General features: G+C 41.7%; 1 protein-coding gene across 7 annotated transcripts in view; it reads right to left on the reverse strand.

Annotated features, from left to right (window-relative positions):
• CACNB2 (calcium voltage-gated channel auxiliary subunit beta 2) overlaps positions 1-23,858 on the reverse strand; it is a 363,162-nt gene that overhangs the window by 334,156 nt on the left and 5,148 nt on the right. For all 7 annotated transcript variants that reach the window (XM_054725897.1, XM_008148840.3, XM_008148842.3 and 4 more), the window contains exon 2: positions 19,506-19,598. In XM_054725897.1, coding sequence (XP_054581872.1) covers positions 19,506-19,598 — 93 coding nt within the window. The remainder of the gene's footprint in view (positions 1-19,505; positions 19,599-23,858) is intronic.

The raw sequence follows: 23,858 nt of genomic DNA on the forward strand, positions 1-23,858 counted from the left end.
TCAGGGAGTCGGAGTGGAGTGTGTGCGCATAGTGACGAGGTGTTTCTTCTGCTGAAGGACCAACACTGACACCCCAGCCTTTCACTTGGCATTTAAGGAAGACACACATTGAAGGTAAAGGAAAATGGGTGTAGGCGCTCAGCAATGATGACTGGTATGAAAATGAAATGTTGGTAACAAAGACAGCCTGGGGAGGCACAGTGGGCACGTAACTCTAGGCTCAATCCCGCACAGTGGGCACGTAACTCTAGGCTCAATCCCGCACAGTGGGCACGTAACTCTAGGCTCAATCCCGCACAGTGGACACGTAACTCCAGGCTCAACCCCGCACAGTGGACACGTAACTCCAGGCTCAATCCCGCACAGTGGACACGTAACTCCAGGCTCAATCCCGCACAGTGGGCACGTAACTCTAGGCTCAATCCCGCACAGTGGGCACGTAACTCTAGGCTCAATCCCGCACAGTGGGCACGTAACTCTAGGCTCAATCCCGCACAGTGGGCACGTAACTCTAGGCTCAATCCCGCACAGGGGGCACGTAACTCTAGGCTCAATCCCGCACAGTGGGCACGTAACTCTAGGCTCAATCCCGCACAGTGGGCACGTAACTCTAGGCTCAATCCCGCACAGTGGGCACGTAACTCTAGGCTCAATCCCGCACAGTGGGCACGTAACTCTAGGCTCAATCCCGCACAGTGGACACGTAACTCTAGGCTCAATCCCGCACAGTGGGCATGTAACTCTAGGCTCAATCCCGCACAGTGGGCACGTAACTCTAGGCTCTGCCATTCACTAGCTCTGGGACCTCGGACCTAATTTCTCTGGACTTCTACTTCCACACTCCCAGAATATAACTCGTTTTTAGGAAAAAATGATGTATGGAAAAAACATGAAAAACTAGAAAGCACGCGGTAAATGGAACCTAAGGGGAACAGTGAAGTTTCAAGACAACAGAAAAGCATTTTCAATCAGGCAGTCAGATGGAAGGCTAGCTCTTCACACCTTGAGAGATGTGGGTCTTGTAACTCCCCAGAAGGGTAGATCTTTAACCTGCCACCGTGCTGCCCTTCATCTAGATCTATGCCTACAGCGAGGCTCCATTACTTCATGGGAAGACACGGGGTACAATAAAGAGCACCTAGTATCTACGAGATACTTTCCTCTGCACATTGTGTATGAGGGGCAAAGAGACACTTGTGCAAGCATCACGTGTAATGGAAGTCATCTATTTCCACTGCTAACTGGCTTGCCCAGCCTTCCTTTCTGGCTTGTTCTAGTCACAGCCTCACCCTCCTCCTTCCTGGGTTGAACGGCATCTCCTCTGTGCTACTAGGCTACCCGCCCATTCTGCACACCTATTCCATCCACGCTGGCCCATCAAAGAGCGCCATCCTTGTCCACAGAGATGGATCCAAAAGGTGCTGCATGGACTACGCAGGTCAAGTCAGAGTCCTTCTTTATGGCTCTTTGAACGGGAATTAGGAAGGGTGGAGAGGAAGAAACAGTCTTTCATTCTCTTATCAAGGCTGGCAAAGGGGAGCCTGGAGCTTCTAACTGCCACATCCCTGTCTAGACAGGAAAATCTTGTCTGTAGTGAGAGAGAATCCAGTACCTGATCAGGGAGACAGTCCTGCCAGCATCCCCAGGAATGTCCATGCCTGTGAGCGTTATGGGCGGCAATAAATCCCCTTTTGCTTATACAAGTTTGAGATGGGATTCTGACACCACCCCAAATCCTAACTTGTCGCAATCCCCTTTCTAAAGGACAACCCTCCGATTCCCTGAACAGAGAAACCGAAACATAGGCCAGAAGGACGCAAACCCCGGCAGAAGGCGGGACAGGACGTCCTCCCCAGTCCCACTTGTACAATTTCTTGTGTTGTCGAGCATAATGGGAAACTATTACTACAAAAGTCTGAAAACAAGAACAGTTTTCTCTGGAGTGTGCCGCATGTGATTGTAACGACAAAGCCACAGTAATGAATATGAAACAGTCCGAACAACTCACAATCTAGCAAATGAATCTTCCTTTCCCCAGAACTAACATTCCAAGCAAAACTTATCTTTACTACTTATAAAACAAAATCCAAACCTTAATATGTTAATTTCCTCCAATTATTAAGATTCTAAAACATCTTATTAAATTCCCCTAAGATGGTCTGACTAGTATGGCTCAGTGGTTGAGCATTGATCCATGAACCAGGAGGTCACAGTTCAATTCCCCATCAGGGCACGTGCCTGGGTTGTGAGCTTGATCCCTAGTTGGGGGCATGCAGGAAGCAGCCGATTGATGATTCTTTTTCATCACTGATGTTTTGCGCTCTCTCTCCCTCTCCCTTCCTCTCTCTGAAATTAAAAAAAAACACACACACACAAAAAAAAAAAAAAACCCACAATTCTCCCTAAGATGTCTAGAATTGTGATAAAATGTGACAATACTATATTCAAGCTAAAAAAATATATCATTGTCAAGAACATAAGTTATTGGTTTCTATAACAAATGTTAACTCCCCATCTTGCCTCTAACACATCAGTCCTGCTCAAATGTTATTAACACCATAACAGTCAGATTTAGCTAGTCTTCTTGTCCCTAAAAGGGCTTTTTCAAAACACACACACATATATAAAACACACACACACACACACACACACACACACACACACACACCAAAAAACATTCTAATTTTATACCGGCAATCTGGGGTGGTTTTATCACAAAGACTAATATTTGATCATTTAAACAATATAGAGGCAGCACACATGGCCACAAATACATATTCCTATACACATCAATAAATATATTCATTCATTCCCAGGGACATGTTTTCACAGACTCATTCATCCCCATTAGGAATTGATTTGCTACTAGATAAAAAAGGACACAGTACAGTCTGAAAAAGGCTTAGAGGTTCCCATGATCTATTCTCTCACCTGTACCTGGGAATGGTGTTTTCCTAAGCCATTTCTAGGAATCAAAGAGCTCATAAGTCAACAGGTTTCATTCACCTCTAAAGTAGACCTCAGTTCTTTTTTTCACCACCCATCCACTCACCTCACTCTTCCTCTGGTACCAGCCCGCTGATAGTTCCCCTACACCAAGCAGCCCACAACGGATATGTTTGCAGCCCAGCCAATATAACGGTATGTAAAAAACATTTTAATAAAAATTTCATAACTTAACTTTTACAATATCCTGTTATACATAATGATTAATAACGAACTACAATGTTCGCTAATGACTAATTACTATAATTGTGTTGCATTCATTTCCCTTACGCTCAGGCACACCATTTCTCTCCACTAATACTAGCAGAGACTATTTTAGCAGCCGCTTGTCACATCATCAGTCTTATACTGACTTGTTTGGTGTGCGCAACAGGAAATATTTCACTTTTGGAGAATAAGAAAAATAGGTTGATTTGCGTTACACTTATTAATTTGTGCAGTTATTCAGTGTCAGTAAGTTAATGTTCAAGAAAAAAATATTGATTTTTATTAAAATGTTCTATTATTTTATGTTAACGAGTACTCATTTATTTCAGCCCTTTGTATTCAGCATGTCTCTATCGAAATGAACCTGTTTCTATAAAAATTGAAGCTTTTGTTTTCCTGTGGCCCACATCAACTTAAACCTTCTTTATTTGGCCCGTGTTAGCCTTTGAGGTTGACATGCTTACCCTACACAGTCAGTACTTTCCTTATTTTTCGTCCACGTGCCTGATGTAGAAGTGACTTTTCTCCCACCTCCAGAGTGAGCTCATGGCTTATCTCTGGCTCATCGGTGAATTGCAGGCCACCAGCCCGAGTTATTAGTTCATGGCTGTGCGGGCATTCATACGGAGTCAATGAGGTGTAATGCAACAGAAGCGTGCAAGGACATAGACCTAAAGCTGTTGGGAACCTCCTTGCCACCACCTGGAGCGCAGAAGGAGGCAAACACGAGAGAGAGTCATCGTGGCCAGAGATGGAAAGAAACCAGTCGGCCGCTGACCTGTGAACCATGCTGGTCACTGATACCTGGGCTTCACAGTTAAGTGAGCCCCCAGATTTCCTTTTTCCTGAAGCCAGCCTGAGTCATTTCTGCCATCTCCCGTAACCAAATTCCAGCTGATATGCCCTGCTTTCCTTCTTTTTCTTTCTTCCTTTTTCTTAAGATCCGCACAGGGAAACTGGAGCAGTGATATGAAAAGTGGGAAGGTTAATTCCAAACATGTGATCAATAAGGAAGCAAACACTGTGACCTAAGAAGTGACTGTGGAGGAGGGAGCATGAGTGGAGGTGGAAGAGGGCATAGAGGGGATAAATGGTGATAGAAAAAAATAAAATAATATAAGTATAAATTTTTTTAAATATACATTTTCCGATAAAAATTAACCTACACTAGTATAAAATAGCCATCTTATAAAATATAAACATTTGATCAAAAGCCTCAAAGTGACTGAGTAAAGTACTCTAAATTGAAGCTGAATTCGAGAACTTTATTCGGAAGACAGCATTTTTATCATGCAATTACACCTTTTGTCACTAATCCTTTACATTTTATTTTTAAATGTAAATAGATCTGGGTAGTAGAATCATGATCCCAACTGATTCAGATCTGAACTGCCTTGATTTTTTGTTGTTGTTGTTAATCCTCACCCAAGGATATAATATTTTTTCCATTGATTTTTAGAGAGTGTGGAAGGGAGGGAGGAAGGGAGACAGAGAGAGAAACATCGGTGTGAGAGAGACACATCGATTGGTTGCCTCCTGTATATGCCCGGACCATGGAGGGGATTGAACTTGCAACCCAGGTACATGTCCTTGACTGGGGATCAAACCCATGACCCTTCATTGCACAGGCCAACCATCTAACCACTGAGCAACACTGGCCAGGGCAAGAATTGCCTTGATTATTAAGATTTGTCACCATTAATTTATACTAGTAATAGAAATACTTATGACCTTAACAATAATGTTAAATTACATGTTATCTCAAAAGTAATCCATCGAAGAAAATGTGCATACACTTAAACACATAGTATATGTGTATAAATAGGATGAATTTATATGTAGAGCCTGGTTTTTTAATTTGATAACTTTCCAAACAGATAACTTTAGATCCAAAATAAAATGCAACGTTTTTGGCCCACAAACCTACAAGTCTTCAAAGCACAGACATATAAATATCTCTGGTCAATCTCACATCTGAAGGGAAGTAAAAAGGCATATGGCATTTGTTAGTAAACATACTGTCCTTTAAAATGCCCCGCACTGGGAGAGCGCGCTCGGAAAGGAAACGCTTACTGGTATTTGTTGAGATAGAGTACATCCTGAATAGCTCACTCAGAACCCGGCATAGAAGAGGTCCAGGCGAGAAAAGCCAGATGACACCCAGGTACCACCGGGGGCACCGGCGCAGTGACATTGCTCATATGGCAGCGTGAGCCACTGACGCTTGTTGGGCCTCGTCTCCCACCTGCCCAGTCACCAGCCACAGGCGAGGGAGCATGACGCTTTCCATCGCTCTTCCTGCCTTGGCACAGGACCAGCGCTCTCGCCTGACACATCCCCTCCCAATTTCTTTCAAACATTTCTCCCTGTCCGTCAATATCCAGCTCAGACACGGCCTCGTTTGTGACTTTCTCTCCATTTCCCCAGGATAGAAGCAAGCAGTCCCTTCCCTGTGGACTCACCACATTGTGCACTCACCTCTTTTACACACCGCCTAGCTGGGGGGCTTTAAAGCACGAATACATTTAATACTTTAATATCATGCAACTTGTTTTGAATCCTATCTAATAAAAGTGTAATATGCAAATTGACCATCACTCCAACATACAAGATGGTTGCCTCCATGTGGTCAAAGATGCTGCCCCCATGTGGACACAAGATGGCTGCCACAAGATGGCCAGCAGGGGAGGGCAGTTGGGAGTGATCAGGCCAGCAGGGGAGGGCAGTTGTGAGTGATAAGGCCAGCAGGGGAGGACAGTTGGGAGGGACCAGCCCTGCAAGGGAGGGCAATTGGGGGCGATCAAGCCTGCAGGGGAGGACAGTTAGGGGTGACCAGGCCGCCAGAGGAGGGAAGTTGGGGGCGACTGGTCCTGCAGGGAAGGACAGTTGGGGGGAACCCAAGCCTGCAGGGGAGGGCCTTTAGGGGTGACCAGGCCTGCAGGGGAGGGCAGTTAGGGGCAATCAGGCTGGCAAGGGAGCAGTTAGGTATCAATCAGGTTGGCAGGGGAGTGGTTAGGGGGTGATCAGTCTGGCAGGCAGAAGCAGTTAGGGGCAATCAGGAAGGCAGGCAGGTGAGCAGTTGGGAGCCAGCAGTCCTGGATTGTGAGAGGGATGTCCAACTGCCCGTTTAGGCCCGATCCTACCAGCCTGATTAATATCAGGGTGCAGGCTGGGCTGAGGGACACACCCTCATGCACGAATTTCGTGCACCGGGCCTCTAGTTGAGATATAATTGATATACAGCATTATATTTGTTTTAGGCCTACAACCTAATGATCTGATACATGCACACATTGTGAAATGATCATCACAATAACATTCATCACCATGCATGGTTACTAAACTTTTCTTTCTGATGAGAACTTCTAAGATTTTTCTCTTAGCAAATTTCAAATAGACAACACAGTATTGTGGACTGTAGCCACCATGTTGTACATCACATCCCCAGGACTTATTTATTTATCTTAGACCTGAAGAGAACCTTGTTCTTTTATTTTCTATCTGGCCCAGTGCCTGGCAAAGGCACTCCACATGTTGGTGAATAAATGAATAAATGAGGATCAGTCAAGAGACCTTAGTACAAACAAAGTCTAGCAAAGTCAGAAAGTACATGTGCCCTTGGCCTGTTTCCAGGGTAGTTTTCATACTCACACAAACAACTGGTCAGAGAAACTGTTTCATAAGAGACACCTTTCAAACCCTGAATCTAGAGGACTTTTCTGCTTCAAACGAAAAAGAATAAACACTGACGCTGGCTGGTGCTTCCCAGTGACTAGAGCATCGGCCTGCTCACTGTAGGTTTGGAGGTTTGGTTCCTGGTCTGGGTCATGTACCTGAGTTGCAGGCTCACTCCCTGACCCTGCTCCCCCTGTCGGGTGTGGGTGGGAAGAAACCAGAAGACCAGAAGACGTGTCTCTCTCTCACTTCGATGTTTCTCTCTCTCCCTCTCCCCCTCTAAAAAAAGCAATAAAAATAATATCCCCCCCACCCCCTCAAAAAAGCAATGGAAAAATATCCTAGCCAGTTTGGCTCAGTGGATAGAGTGTCAGCCTGCGGACTGAAGGGTCCCAGGTTCGATTCCAGTCAAGGGCACATGCCCAGGTTGTGGGCTTGATCCCATTGTGGGGCGTGCAGGAGGCGGCCAATCAATGATTCTCTCTCATCATTGATGTTTCTATCTCTCCCTCTCCCTTCCTCTCTGAAATCAATAAAAATATATATTTTTTAAATATCATCAGGTAAGGATTAAAAAAAAAAAAAAAAGACTAAACACTGATATGTGGTCCTGAAACAAGTGTGTTGGAAAATCAGGCTATATGCAACCTCATTTTTTTAATCATTAAAATAAGTTTATTACATTCATATTATATGTCACATAGTCAGGATGCTGGTGCTTCCTTTATTAACTGCAATAGAGACAAACTGTGGAAAATGCTAGTAAAACTGTTTTGACCTGTTTTATAAGAATATTATAAACATCCCCCCAAAGCCCATTAGCATGCAGAGTTGTCTAACACATACTAAGCAATTCTTCTTCTAAAAGAGGGTGGCAATTAGGCAGTGTGTCTTGGTAACCAAATAACCTCATTTTCTCAAACAACTGTTCTCTCTCTCTCAAACAAATGGCCTGAGGCAGAGGGAGAATGGCTGATTTTCAACTTATATGACCACTAATGACTACTTCACTCAAGGGCAAACAGTGGTTAGTCAGCAGCAGCAGTTCAAAGAGGTTTGCATAAATTTACTGAAAAAGCCACACTATGACATTAAGATTAGCAGCTGTTTGGGGCTATAAACCCTCTAACCTCCTGCAACTTCACATCTGTGAGGAAAACCTACTTATATTGAGTTTGTACATGGTTTTATTTTGTCTGCTAAGAAAAAGTCTTAAGAGATTTTTTTTTTTTTTCAATGCACAGGTCTGTAAGAAAGTGGCTGTAGAAAACATCAGCTGTTGCCTCCAACTTCGCTCTATCAGGCCTTTCCGGTCCTGGAACATCTCTGAAGGCCAGGCAGGGCCACCTGAGGGTGTGGAATGACTCCTTCTGTGTCCTCTGTGAGGAAGACATTTACCAAGCACCCCTTTAACCCTGCCTGGGTCCTGGTCTTTATCTAACCTAGCTTCTGCCCACTCCCATCCCCCTCTCACTTCCTCCTGCCCCAAACTACCCATTTTAAAATATTTCAGATCTGTAGAAAGAATGGTACAATTAACAACTGTATAGCCTTCAGTTATCCACTGTGAGTGTCTTTCTCCTGATTCCTAGATGGTGCTGGAGCCCTGCCTGAGGCCAACTCAGCTCTTGGGACCCAGCACTTTGCCCAGCTTTTGCCAGACTCCTGCTCAGCTGGCGGGACTCCATGCACCATAACCCCGCCACGGTCGCGGCTTTGGCCGAGTGACCCAGAACCACCACACCACCTTCCTCAGATTTTGAGCATCACTGTTGTCTGAAGTCTCTCATTGCCTAACGAACACGTAACCATTCCCAAACATACCAGTTTGGTCCAATAAATACTAAGTACTTTTATATGTATGAACTTGGGCAAATGAATTAACCTATGTAGGCTTCCATTCAATACCTATTAAGTGGAGACACTAACAGCACCCACCCCAGTGAGTCGTGTTAAAGATAAAATGAAGTGCTTACCAGAGTGGCTGGCACATGGTCAGAATTCAATTAACGTTAGGTATCACTATTGTGTGTGTTCAAATATGTCCTTGGACAATGACTGATTTTCCCACAAGCTGGCCCAGCAGTGCGTCCGTTCAAACCTCCCCTCGCCCAGGATGCTGCATCAAAGCTCCTCCTGGCACAGAGAGCCCTGTGATCTGGTGCCTTCTGCGCCTCCAACCTCATCTCCCAACCACCTCGCAGTACACCCCGATTCCACACACGGGCTCCTCACCATCCTAGAAACACACTGTGTACTTCCAGTTCCCATTTTTAAATTATTCTTAATTTAACTTGAATTTTTAATTAAAACATTTAAAATTTAAAATTATTCCTAGGATAAGTGCTCAAATACTCTATTCTTACTCTTCAGCATAAAGCATCACTTCCTCAGAGCCGGCACAGGACTTTCTTTACTCCTGTACTAGAACTCACACGTCCCTCACAAATGGTTGTTCATATGTCGGTAAGTCATGCCTTGGTTTACAACTTCCCTAGTAGCTGCTTCCTATATCATTGTTTCTTTAGGACCCAGTCTGATCCTCTGATCCCTCCCAGGTAATAGTGGCCAATCATGAGCAAGCATTAGAATGCCTTAGGAATTGTTTCCAAAATGCACATGCCCCGCCCTCTGATGCTAACAGCACACTTAACTGTCCAATCTTTATTAGAGATTGCTACTGGACTCCTTAAACACACGCTGCTTAGCACAGGAATGTTGCTTGAAATTACTCCTTAGAAAGAGTAATCAACGTTCTTCTGTATGATCCTCACCTTGGTGCACCAGTAGCATCATCACATAAATCAGCAAGAGATGACATATGACATTTGACTCTCATCACACCCCCCTCCTCCCGAACATCCTCCACACAAGTAGCTAATACAGAGCAGAGTACTGGGATCCACCCGCTGGCTTTTCTCCTTGCTACAGCTCTCCTTGTAATTGTCAGGGAGAAAGATTAAGTGAGAATCCTAATTCCTCATCCTTTTTTGGTATTAAAGTTCTATAAACTTAAAGTAACTTTAGAACTCAATAGAGTTAATAGTTCACTATGAGAAATGAAAGTATAAAAATTATTTTAAATACTAGCTTAAATCTCAATACATATTGAAAGACACTGATTTAGAATTATAATTATTTTTTAAATATAGTTGTTTTTAAATATGAGAGGGAAAAGGTGAAAGGAAAAGCTGAAAGTCACAGAATACACACACATATGCACAAATGTGTGTGTGTGTGCTCATAGCTGCCATGAAGCTAAGTAGATATGCATCAGTTCACAGGTATTTACCTATCAGAAAAATGATGCGAAAGTGAGAAACAAATCCAGGGTTATACTGACAAATTTAATCTATAAAACCCCAAGCCTTTTAAACATTTTATGAATCTCTGCTATGTCCTAAGGTATAGGTTATGAAGACCTTAAAAGGAGATTTTATACTTTCTAGAAACTGAATAACCTAAATAGATTTTTTATGATAAAGAAAATAAAAGCAGGCTCATAATTAAGATATTACTCTAATTTATTAGGTTGATTACAAAAATACATAAAGTTATTCCATTTCAATATGAATCATATTGACACGTGAGGAAGTGCATCTTTATTTTAATACTCTGGCAAAAGATAGTTTTCTGTCTTTTTGCTATATGCTAGTGTTTCAGTTGAATGTTTTTTGGTGTAAGTCTATCTTCACGTTAAATATTTACAATATAAGAAAAAAATGTATACAAATTTAATTATAACAGATTCACCATCTGTTATGGGTTGAATTGTGTCTCCCCTCCCCACCACCATCAAATTCATAGGTTAAAGTCCTAACCCTCCATACCTCAACTCAGAATGTAACTTTATTTGAAGACAGAGTCAATTAAATTAAATTAGGTCATTAAGATGGGCCCTAAACCCATATGACTGATGTCCTTATAGAAAGGGGGAAATTGTACACAGACACACAACAGAGAAAACTCCATGTGAACGTGAAGATGGCCAACTACAGCCAATGAGAGCCGTGGAACAGACCTTCCCTCACAGCCTCAGAACAGACCATCCTTCCTTCACTTGCCACAACTTGATTTCAGACTGTCAGCCTCCAGAACTGTGGGCCAACAAATTTCTGTTGTTTAAGTTATCCAGTTTGTGGTACTTTGCTTTGATGGCTCTAGCTATTGAAAAAATCATCTATGTTATTATTTTCTTTCAAATGAGTGGTTAGCCTCTTTGTTTGGGGTCCTGGGGGTTGTTTAAAAAAATATAAAACAATTGGCTATTTTTCAATTTTCAGATACAGCACCTAAACCAAAGAGAAGTCAACAAATCTGTCCATGGGAGTAAACATCCAAACTGAAGTAAACTTCAAGGTCACGTTTATAGGGAAAAAGGCCTTGTGCTCAGAGAAAATACTACATTTTTAAAAAATATATTTTTATTGATTTCAGAGAGGAAGAGAGAGAGAGAGAGAGAGAGAGAGAGAGAGAGAGAGAGAGAGAAACATCAATGATGAGAGAGAATCATTAATTGGCTGCCTCCTGCACGCCCCATAACCCAGATATGTGCCTTGACCAGGAATCTCACCATGACCTCCTGGTTCACAGTTCAACGTTCAACCACTGAGCCACTACTTTCTAAAAAAGAAACACTGGTGTGGTCACAATGCCTGGCCTCTCAGAGAGGATGGAGAGGAGAAAGCTGAGTCAAAGCAAAGTGTCCTTGTCAGAGGTCCAAATAATTAAGCTGTCTCCTGGGCTCTCCCGTCACCAGGAGAAGCTAGAACTTTTCTACATATATTAAGGCCACAAGGAAATGTGAAGGGAGATGTGAAGCCCTAAGCCAAGATAATTCTCTAAAACCTGATGACAGTTTGGAGGGATGACACAGATGGTGAGATGGTGGTAGGGGACAGAGACTTCCTGAAGAGCTTTAACTACATTTTCTCTATTATGAGTCAATGGAAGACTCTACAGCGCTTCTCCCCTCCTCCTGTGATCATCTTCCTGTGTTTTCCCTCCTTCGGCTGCTAACTGTAAAATAAGCAGATGGTGAAAGGAAGCATGATAAGATCGGGGGCGGGGATGGGGGACTCAGATGTTTTTCTCAACCTCAAGTCTTTGTAATAAACACACATGCTTGGTCACAAATGTGGAATAATGATGAGATAACAGTGGAATACTTCCTTGTAGAATTGAACCATAGCCAATACTTTTGAGACATAAGCCAACGTCTCTAAAAGGACTTCTTTAGCATCTGATAATCACCAGACATAAAGACTTCCAGTAAACAAAGCAATAAGGAGAGAAACTGACATTATTTACACCTATAAAGGACAAAATAGGGAAGAAAGAACTATTCCTCAGGTGGACCAGACCACCTCTCGGGTACCAGGCCGGGAAGACCTGAGGCACATGAATAATTAACCTTGAGCTAAGTAACTGATCTTCAGCAGCACTCCTAAAAGTTTAGGGTTCAATTGAAACATATACTTTTTATAAATTCAGTATTTGATGAAATTCAATTTCATTAGTAATGTGATTGCTCCATATTAGGTCACTTGTAAACTTTTAATTAATCTAGTGGGGCTAATTCAGTCTATAACTTCTAAGACTTTGCATGGATTGGCCAAACAGAACATGAATAATAATAAGAGACAATGGGGCATAAATGAAAAGTATATTATAATTTGAAATATACCTTGGAGTCCAAGAAACTAAAAAAACCTGCACAAATAATTCTGAGTTTTAAAATGTTATATTTATATCATTGGAAAAAGATATGCAAAGATAAAAATGATCATAATAATTAGAGACTCTAATCAAGCCTAATTCACAAGGTAGCTGTTTCAATATATGAAAACAATCTGAGAATGAGAAAGATTTCATATATAATCATGGCCCTGTTCTCCCACAAATATATATATTAATATATTAAATATACATAAATATATTAAAAATATTATATCAATATATTAAATATATTAAAATATCCTATCTAATAAAAGAGTAATATGCAAATTGACCATCACTCCAACACACAAGATTGCTGCCCCCATGTGGTCAAAGATGGCTGCCCCCATGTGGACACAAGATGGCCACCACAAGATGGCCAGCAGGGGAGGGCAGTTGGGAGGGACCAGGCCTGCAAGGAAGGGCAGTTGGGGGTGATCAAGCCTGCAGGGGAGGGCAGTTAAGGGTGACCAGGCTGGCAGAGGAGGGAAGTTGGGGGCGACTGGGCCTGCAGGGAAGGGCAGTTGGGGGTGACCAGGCCTAAAGGGGAGGGAAGTTAGGAGCAAACAGGCTGGCAGGGGAGCAGTTAGGCATCAATCAGGCTGGCAGGGGAGTGGTTAGGGGGTGATCAGGCTGGCAGGCAGAAGCAGTTAGGGGCAATCAGGAAGGCAGGCAGGCAAGCAGTTGGGAGCCAGCAGTCCTGGATTGTAAGAGGGATCCCAGATTGGAGAGGGTGCAGGCTGGGCTTAGGGACACACACACCTGTGCATGAATTTCATGCACCGGGCCTCTAGTATATTAATATGTGTATATTTAAAAAGACACTGTAAAGCTAATAAAATATTGAAGTACAAAATCTAATTTTTAATACTTTCTAAAGTACTATGTCTCCTAAAACAAAAACTTTCCTAGTATTATATAGGGTTATACTATAGAAACAACAAGGGGCTTCTTTACTGAAAACTTCAATATTTTTATACTTATGTGTTTAATAAGAGTTCTTAAGAGGTCTCAGAACAAGGTCTACTATTCACAAAATCTAAGTGAATGCCTAATAAGATAGAAAGACATTTATAGGAAATCACAGTGGCAATAAATCTACTGCATTATTATTTATAGTTGTGTTTGTGATGAATACAGCATTGCAAGGCAACAAGCCAGTATTTAAGGGCTGAAAGATTTATCCAACCTTAAACATATCAGTCTACACAGGCCTGGAGTCTGTAATCATTATCGCAGTTTAATCTGTCTTTGCAAAACAAAACTGAAAAATAGACTGTGTGTCTATGTGATTAATCATTCGTATTTAAAGCCAAATTGAACTAATAAAAGGTCCAAAGAGGCAGCACCAAGAACATGGTACTGGAAAACGATGGAATTTGTTTAGAATACTATGTTCTGAAAGTGTCATGCAACCTTCTGTTAAATATTTCGTTCATTCCATTCTGTCGTCTCACTTTGTATTCTGGAAGCCCTCAGAAGCTACAGGGTTATTTCATTACAACCACAACATATGTTGGTGAGCAAAATATCCAGATCAGTTGCTGAGTAGTTTCCTGTGAACCCCCAACCCCCCCCTCCCAAAAAAAAATAATGGCACTTAAAAATTCCCCAAAGCCTTGTTGATTCCTAAGGCTCAACTTTCTGGGCAAAAGACACTGGGGTACAACAGGGTGACCCATAAAAATTATCTAGGGAAACAGCCTGTGAGCCCTGCCATTTATGGCAGAGCAAAGAGTGGCCCTCAGATAACAGTATACTCTGAATGAAAGCTGCCATGCTGTGGAATGACCAACGTACAGCAAACTGGGGACAATCCCATTAGCATTTGGTGTTCATCCTAGGAATGCTGCCAGGTACATAAATGTAGCCAGGGAGAACACATACATGTCTTTAAGAAAATGAAGAAACTTTAAAAAAATAAAAGAGAGTGAGGGAGAGGGGAAGGGAGGGAAGGAGAGGGGAGAGGAGGGGAGAGGTAACCAAGCTGATTAAAGAGTTACAAACACCCCCTTTCCACCCTCCACAAGCTGCTTTAACTTTGATGACTAGTACTTATTTACAGATGTACATAGTTTTCCCTGACCTTGGCAGTATCAAAGAATTTATACAGTTAGCAGTTCTTGCACAATCTCTAGAAAAGAACAGCATGCATGTTCTATCCTTCAGTGCTAGGCAGGCCTTGTTACTCCTGTCCACCAATTTTTTTGTCCACTAAATCAATCTACTTGATTAGGTTCTGGTGCTAAAATAAACTGGTCCCCCTCCTTCTCTCCTTACCTACTTTTCAGACAACAGATGTCAGGAATTCTTTTTTTTTTTTTTTTAATGAAGTGGGAGGAAAGAGCTAAATTATATGAAAACTTAATTATCTTAATAGACCATAAACTTATGCATGGAATTAAATGCAAAGGATTTTAAGAATGGTTGCTTTTGTCCTGCCAGGGTGTCTCAGTGGTTGAGTGTTGACCTATGCACCAGATCACTGTTCGATTACCTCAGGGCACATGCCCAGGTTGCAGTCTCCATCCCCAGTAGGGGGCATGCAGGAGGCAGCCAATTAATAATTCTCTTCATTGATGTTTTCTATCTCTCTCCCTCTCCCTTCCTCTCTGAAACCAATAAAAATATATTTTTAAAAAAGAGTGGTTGCTTTTCCAGGTTTATTATTATGATAAATGAAGGTCTCTTATTGATATATCTGTTCATAACACAGAGCCAGAGTACAGAGTTTATATATAAGGATCTAAGACAACCTCAATATCTTAATTATCACAATAATAATTCCATGATCACCTTTTAGTACATAAGTTATTTGAACAATAATCTTCATTAATTCTACCTAGGGTGCCTAGAAGTCATGTTTAACACTTTCTGCCCCTTAATAACTTAGTATGCTGAAAAACCATTTTTACAGGGGTCTAATGTAAAATTGGATGCTGAATGTGCGCCTGACTACCCAGATTCACAGAGGAAGATTCCCAGCCCATCAGCCTCTGTTGCATTTCAAAACCAATCAGTGTGATGTTGCAGGTGATTCAGACTTGAGTTCACATCCAAGTGAAAAAATAAAAATAAAAAAGGAGACTTTCAGGATTAAAAAAAGAGTGTGTTTCTTTGGTTTTTGTGGGAGAAAGGAAAAAAATAAAGACTCTTTCAATTCTTCTGATTGCCAATAAGAGTGCACAGTATGCTGGGATGGTGATGCAACTTCTGATGAAAGCAGTAAAGGAATGATGCTGGTGTGTGTGTGTGTGTGTGTGTGTGTGTGTGTGTGTGTGTGAGATTTTTCTTTGTTTTTAAATCATGAGGCCAAGGGAACATTTACAGTGCTAAAAACATCCTCACCTTTCTATAAAGAAGAAAGTTAAAGGAAGACTAACTTTGAACGCATTCATCCTAAAAACACTGGTAGGAATCTTCCTACAAGTCTTCCTTAGCTCGGTGGTTTGCAACACGAATGCAAAGTAGAGCAGGCACAACTTGTTTTATTGTGCTTTGCTCTGCTGTGCCTCACAGATGTTGTGTTTCTTACATATTGAAGGCAAGACCCTCCACCGGAAAATAACATTACAACTTGCTTTATTGCCGTGGTGTGGTGGTCCTGGCCTGAACACGCAATATCTCCAGGATGTACCTGAATACTGACACAAATTACTTGTTTAACAAAACATCTGCTTATGATAAAAAGAAAATACTTAAAAGGGGTTCTTTCAAATTCCTTCATCTAACATATGCTTCTTGTTATCATCTGTGCATTTCTGCAAATACTCTGATTAAACTATAATCTATTAAATATTTAGCTGTGCCAATGGTAGCTTTTGCCTATTTTGAAACAGTAGCAAAATATGAATGCCATTTTTTAAAATATATTTTATTGACTTTTTACAGAGAGGAAGGGAGAGGGACAGAGAGATTGAAACAACGATGAGAGAGAAACATCAATCAGCTGCCTCCTGCACACTCGCTACTGGGGATGTGCCTGCAAACAAGGTACATGCCCTTGCCCGGAATCGAATCTGAGACTCTTCAGTCTGCAGGCCGGCGCTCTATCCACTGAGCCAAACCGGTTAGGGCATGCATGCCATTTTAACAGAACTGAGATTCAATTACCCAAGTAAAATGCAGTATTGAACTCAGCCAAAGACACTGGTTTTCCTTCTGTGATAGAAGCAAGAAGGCACTTCAGGGTTCCTGATGCCTGTGTCCCCATTACCCAAAATTCATGCCATGGCAAACACCTCATTCTACTGAGAGTCAAAGAGATGGGCCTTTAGGATAATGGTGTGTGTGTTTTTGTCTTCCTACATGCTCACACATGTTTTGGCTATATACATCTAAATTTACATTAAGTAGTTTAACAGCTCTCTTTATTACTTGTAATTGTTTCAAGCCCAGAACCTCACATACATCACCAAGAAGGCATATCAAAAGGAAGTTGTTATGAGGGAAAACACATTCCAGTTCATTTATATGCAGTGTGGCGGACTCTTCCAGCCTTTTGAATTAAGTTCTCCAAACTCCATGAAAGGGGAAGTCACAGCCATAGAGACAACTGGAAAAAGGGGTATGGAGACTGCTTTTAGATGACATTTTTTACAGAGCGAAAATGAGCAATAATGAGCTCTATCCTCTTCATTCCTATTTCTAATAGCTTGCTCACTTGACATATAGCAGTTTTTCTTTCCGTGCAATTTCGACAAGCAGCTTACTTGTTTCTGCTTCAGGTCCTGTGATGTTCAGCCCTGAGGTGATGACTCAGAGTTGTGTATTCTAGCTCTCCAGGTTCAATCTCTTTGCCCCAGGGGCAGAATAGATATGGAAAAGGACTTAGGTAACTTTCCTCTAACAGACTCACCTAAGCTAAGTCACCACCTCCCCCGGCCCTTCTCCCGTGCTCAGGACCAAAGGCGGGAATTCTGCCCACGATGGCATCGGGCCGGTGCACACACCTTCAGCTCATCTCGCATTCTTCCCAGCGCCAAGGGATCTTGGCTCCAGGCTGGGCTTCGCTTGGCCTCCACTTCCTCTTTCTTTCTTTCTAAACGTTTCTTAGCAAAAACAAGCTCTGCTCCTTCTTAACGAACTCTTGTCCTAAAAACTGAAACAATTCCCCGCTGGCACAGACCAGAACCAAAACTTTGCCAGTTGCCTGTAAATCATTCAGACATACCTTTGGTGACCCTGATGTTGCAACGAGGAACTGGTGGCCAAAGCGACATCATCCCCCATCTGCGTAAGGAGGCAGCAACCAGCCAAGGGTAAAAGCCCCATGGATCAGCAGGTGAGCGAGTGTAAGCCTAATGGCTGATAAGTCACCGGGGCAGAACCGTGGGGAAGGGACACAGGAAGCACCAGGGGAAAGTGGCTTTCCTTCCCAAAGAGACGGAGCAGCTTTTCCAGGTATCGACCACTATTTGGGGAGCGAGCTGTCACTGACAAGAGATGATTGCTGAGCACACCAACCAAAGCTGGCGTTCTTCCTCTTGGAATTAAAGCCCTTTCTGTTACCATATATATAGTTGTAAGTTTCAGGGGACAATTCCGAACTGCTTAGCAGGAATATACCACATGTTTATCTGAAATAAAGGCTACATCTCCAAGGGCAGTTTAAATCATGTCACAACCATATCTCATGCTCTACTTAACCTTAGTAGCCTCAACCATATCAAGACCAAGAACAAGTTTCTCTTTTACAATCCAAATGCCAAGTGGGAAGCAGAAGACAGCTCAAGCTAAAGAAATGCCAGTATCCCGACTTCATAGGTGGTGACATGGATGCTCACTGCCTGCCCCATCCCTGAAAAAACAAACAAACAAACAAAAAACAACCAACCAAACAAACAAACAAAAACACACCTCCAAAACCTGCAATCCTTTCTGCTAGAGTTCACTCCTTCTGTTAGGAAGAAATCCTTTGTAAGGAATTTTACATTTGTCTTTTCCCAACTTGCAGGAAAGAGGGTAATTATTACAGTCTCACTTAAAATTTAAATATTTTAATTATGACGAAAACAGCACACTTTTCACTTCAACTAAAAGTAAATACAATAATACTATACAAAGCTTAAGGATGATAGTTGTGGGAACCATGCCAGACACCGACAGTCAAGGCCTTGTTGTTAGTATGCTGGAATGGCCCAGGCCACTCTGAACATGGGAATCTTAATCAGAATGGTCAAAGCTAAGATACCATAAGCAGGTGCAAGGTCACAGCGATGTCACAGTATACTGCACACGCGTGCCTTGCTGCAGCCAAAATGATTGATATAACTATTGGCACGAAGCCCCTTTGGTCTAAGTAGTATGACACATTACTGACCAGCCAGTGTACAGAGTGCTGCCGCAATGGGAAGCAGGAAAGGCTGGAGAGAGGGGAGAGGCCAGAGAGGCAGGAACGGAGAGCTCAGGTGCCGCTACTATGTGAGGCAGTGAGTCTAGGGGCAGTGTGCGGCTGCTCAGATAATAACTGTGGGTACAGAAGATACTGCTGCTTTTATGGGAAAGCTGTATGTATTATCAGCCGGTGTGCGGCTGCCTGTTTTATGGGCTGCTTAAAGAACTGTTCTGTCTAATGGCAATGGCCACTGGCTTCTACAATAAAGACTCATTCTTATGCACCCACGACACCTCATGGCCTCTCCGTCTACCCCCCGGCATCCAAGAAGGTCCAGCCCCTGGCAGACGGGCTCGGCCCCGACAATTAGTGCAATGGGCAGGGTTTGAGAAGGAACCTGCCCTGACCATTGGCATAGTTGTTAGTAGGATTCGGAGGAATATTAAGAACTCAGAACAGCTGTGCTCTGTGCTGCTCTGACAATAGTATAAAGCCAGCCTTAAAGAAAACAAAATTCATTCAAATATACTTCTCCAAACCAGGAATTTAAGAGCTCCCTTACCTGACGAACAAAACTATTTGAGGTAGTGTCAGATGACGTGCTCCCATCGGATCCTTTAAATCTGTTCTTCCTTCTAGCTCCTTTTCCATATGACTAAAAAAAAAGAGAAAAATGAGATTACTGTTAGACCCTCTCACAGGAACCTAGGCCTAGGTCTAGAAAACGTCAAAGACCAAAACACATAATGACTTGCCATCATGTGGACATTACTGAAAAGTTATTATTGGAGGAATCACAAATCACTGAGTATATAGGGAAGAAAATTGTTTAGACAAAGACAATAACTGGTGAATTAAAGCAATTTATGCTGTTAGCATACCGGCTGTCAAGAGGCAAAAGCCACTAAAGATGAAGCCTTTAAAAATAAGTAATTAAGTGCAGGGAGGCCTGGGGCAGCAGAAGTAACCGGGAGAGGAAAGGCAACTTGTCAGAACTCTCAGAGAGCAAGAAAGCAACAGATTCCTGCATAATGCGACGTTGCTGCCCAGCAGAGCCGAGCATGCATTTTTCTGCTTCTTTTCATGCTTCAATTGATAATTCCATGGGGACTCTTTTATTGTAATGTACTTGCAAGAAATGCATATGGTGGCTGAAAAACATTCTGCAATACGAACTCTGATTGCCTTTAAATTTATATATGTAGGTCTACACGAAGCATGAAGGAAGCATGGTACTGGTTCTTAATACTATTGTATGGCTGTAGAGATTGCTTTCAGAGATGTTGAAATAGCTATATAAGTGCTAGTGAAGCACATGAAATTAAAATACTTTATAAAACGTGCTGGCCCATGGCTGTAGTGTTTGAATGCGATGTGAAAGTTTTGCTTTTTAACTACTTAGTGACTTTCTTGAGAAGGCAAGGAAAATAAATTTTATGAAATAATAATAATGAAAAATTAAGTATATAAGAACAGGACATTAAAGGTAGGACAATTTGTTTCAATAACAAGATTGGGCCAAACAGACATATACAAATGAACTTGCTTTTACTACTCTATCTACAGTTTACACTGAGAGCACTAAGAATAAACTATGCATCAATCTATGTTTAATTCTAGGCACAGATAAAGTTATTGTGAATACTGAACATGAAGATGTAAGTGAAAAATAGCTCACCACTGAGCTTACAGTCACATGCACATAAGTTGGGATCCTTGAATATATTTTCTAGCCTGTCCAAGCATCAGTCTTCTCAGCCTTAAAATGGGGACAGTATTACTTACCTGACAGTTATTTTAAATATTAAACAAAATAAGATATTTTATAGCATTTAGTACAATACTGGAACATGTAATATAATATACTGAAAAAACCGATACCCACATTAGGGCTGGAAGGGTAGGGGGAAATTGGGCTAAAGTATATAATACTAGAGGCCCAGTGCATGAAATTCGTGTGTGTGGGTGTGGGGGGGGTCCCCTCAGCCCAACCTGCACCCTCTTCAATCTGGGACCCCTCGGGGGATGTCTGACTGCCCGTTTAGGCCCGATCCCAGGGATCAGGACTAAACCGGCAGTTGGACATCCCTCTCACAATCCTGGACTGCTGGCTCCTAATTGCTCACCTGCCTGCCTGCCTGGTTGCCCCTAACTGCCCGCCCCCCTGCGGGCCTGGTCACCCCTAACTGCCCCCCGCTGCCGGCCACGTTGCCCCAACTGGCCCCCCTGCCAGCCTGGTCGCCCCTAAGTGTCCCCCTGCTGGCCTGGTCGCCTCTTACTGCCCCCCCTGCCGGCTTAGTCGCCCCTAACTGCCCTCCCCTGTCGGCCAGGTCGCCCTCAACTGCCCCCCTGCTGGCCTGGTTGCCCCACACAGCCTGCTGTTGAGTCGTTTGGTCGTCCCTCACTAACCCCCCTGCCGGCCTGGTTGTAGGCAGCCATTTTTGTGAGGGCGTGACAGTCAATTTGCATATTACCTCTTTATTATATAGGATGGTTAGAATGATTAGGCTCACAGAGACTTCATTAGATTATCAGAATTTACAAAATTTACTTTTTCAAAATGACCATGTTCTGGTTTTGAAAATCCTGCTTTGTTATATTTTACATATTCATATGGTTTTCATTAAAATGGAAATATGAACCATAATATACATAGCACTTAGGCAAGCTGAAATCCATTACAGTACAAACATTTGTGTTATGAGTAATTTAGATGCATTTGCAATCAGAGAGAGGGTGGTATAATCTTAAAGCAAAAATCTTTCTTAAATATATTTGTTCTCTTCCAAGTATCTAAGGGATTTATATAATACAAATGTGTTTCCATGGCATTTAATTAACTCTCAACTTCATAAAAGGAAAGATCATCTAGGCTGGGCTTTCATAATGTATTATACAAGGTTCTCCTCACTTAACAGCTTATTCTTCTTACTTGAGTAAACATTATTCAGTAAACTGTTGAAAAATAACATTCTTTCAGCAATGTTCTTCCTTTTCCAATTATTATGTAAAGGTTTGGACAGAAGTGTCTTCCAAGGCCTAAGAATGTTAAAATAAAGTATGAATATTTCCTTAAAATTAAAAAATGTACATTATTCCATATGAAAAAATACATACGACCTAGAAAGCATTTTGGAACCTAAACTATGTCTTTGGGAGTGGGGGTATAAATATATGTTAAATATACTATTTTTCTTCCTGAGGAACATAAATTATCTATGAGAGCTAAGATCAAATATAATCCCATCCCATTATCATGTGGCCTTCCAGTGCCATGTTGAAATGGGTGAAAAGCGCATCTTTGAAATTCTATTGTCATATGGTTCAGACTTTTCATGATAAATACACTTTACTAGTCAGCTGCTTCGGTGTGTAAGCCTTTTCATGGCTGTTCACAATTGCACAACAGGCACTGTGAGACCACAGCGTAGTTAAGACATTCAGTCACAAGGGAGGCTGCAGTTCTCTGCAAGGAATCAGATGCATTTTTAAAAACCACATTAATTTTTCTAGGCCCCTGGGGATACTGTTCATAAACATTATTCCAGGTGTATTTAGCTACCCATGTAATGTATTTACATTGGATTATCACAAATTTCAATTGTACTAATATACAGTTTGCACACTAAAAGAAAAAGGCCATGGTATACTGAATCGTTTGCAAACTAGTGATAGTTTTTAGAAAAAGATAGCATCCTTCAATTACATTAATGAAAGATTATTTATTCAAATTATTAACTTGTTCATGCCCTAACAGTGTTACAGCAAATTCCTATTCATTATAGATCACATTTATCAAAAGCCCAAATAAATGGATATGCTTCTATTTTGCTCTCTTACTAATTTCAGTAGTAATTTCTCACCTATAGCCTCCTTTTTTATTTTTAACTGTAGAGTGACTACTCAGTGACTAGTTATTTTTTTATGATAATATCAGGATTTGGAAAAAAGAATTGAAGCATCATCTGGAATACAAGTGAGTGTTTCTGGTATTGATATGGTTCAATGGTCCATTTTTATATACTGTAAAAACATTAGTGAAAATTTATACTGCCATTGAAAAATGAAGTTTCCTTTAATCCAAAGCATACTTAAAGTTAGGTCCATCTTACTGAAATGGTTTTTATTTTTAGTTACTGTAAATCTTTGAAAATAAGGATTAGAATGGAACATCTGAAGAAAACGTTTTTAAAGTAAAGGCCAGCCGAAACCGGTTTGGCTCAGTGGATAGAGCGTCGGCCTGCGGACTCAAGGGTCCCAGGTTCGATTCTGGTCAAGGGCATGTACCTTGGTTGCGGGCACATCCCCAGTAGGGGGTGTGCAAGAGGCAGCTGATCGATGTTTCTAACTCTCTATCCCTCTCTCTTCCTCTCTGTAAAAAAATCAATAAAATATATTAAAAAAAAAAAAGTAAAGGCCAAATCTCTCCCAAATGGAAAAAGGCAGGAAAGAAGTATAGTTTTCTTAGTTAAGGTGCTATTTCAAGTGCAGCTACTTTTATGACCAATGGTGTTGTTTTTTTAAATATTTTTTAGCAACAACAATATATGAACACCTGATATAGACACAGTTAACAATTAGATCACCCAGGTTTCAAGAAGTAAACGGGAAAGAGAAAGGGGTTTGGCCAGAGTGCAGAGTGTAACCCATAATACTCTCTCTCTCTGACACATGCAGACCCCTATGTCTTTCTTGGAACATAGTCTAAAAAGTCAGTAATTTTCATTCGTTGCTTATGAGGTATATGCAGATCAATAAAAATAAATTGTCATCATAGCAAAAAGGAAAAAAGAAAACCGCATACTTAAATTTCTTTACTTCTCCTAAAATATCAACCAAGCTAAGATTTCAGAAACTAAGAAAAAAAGAAAGAAAATTTCACCAATACATAAATGATGTATTAAAAAGATATCCA

Source organism: Eptesicus fuscus, chromosome 2, assembly GCF_027574615.1.
Source record: "Eptesicus fuscus isolate TK198812 chromosome 2, DD_ASM_mEF_20220401, whole genome shotgun sequence".
Taxonomy (NCBI): domain Eukaryota; kingdom Metazoa; phylum Chordata; class Mammalia; order Chiroptera; family Vespertilionidae; genus Eptesicus; species Eptesicus fuscus.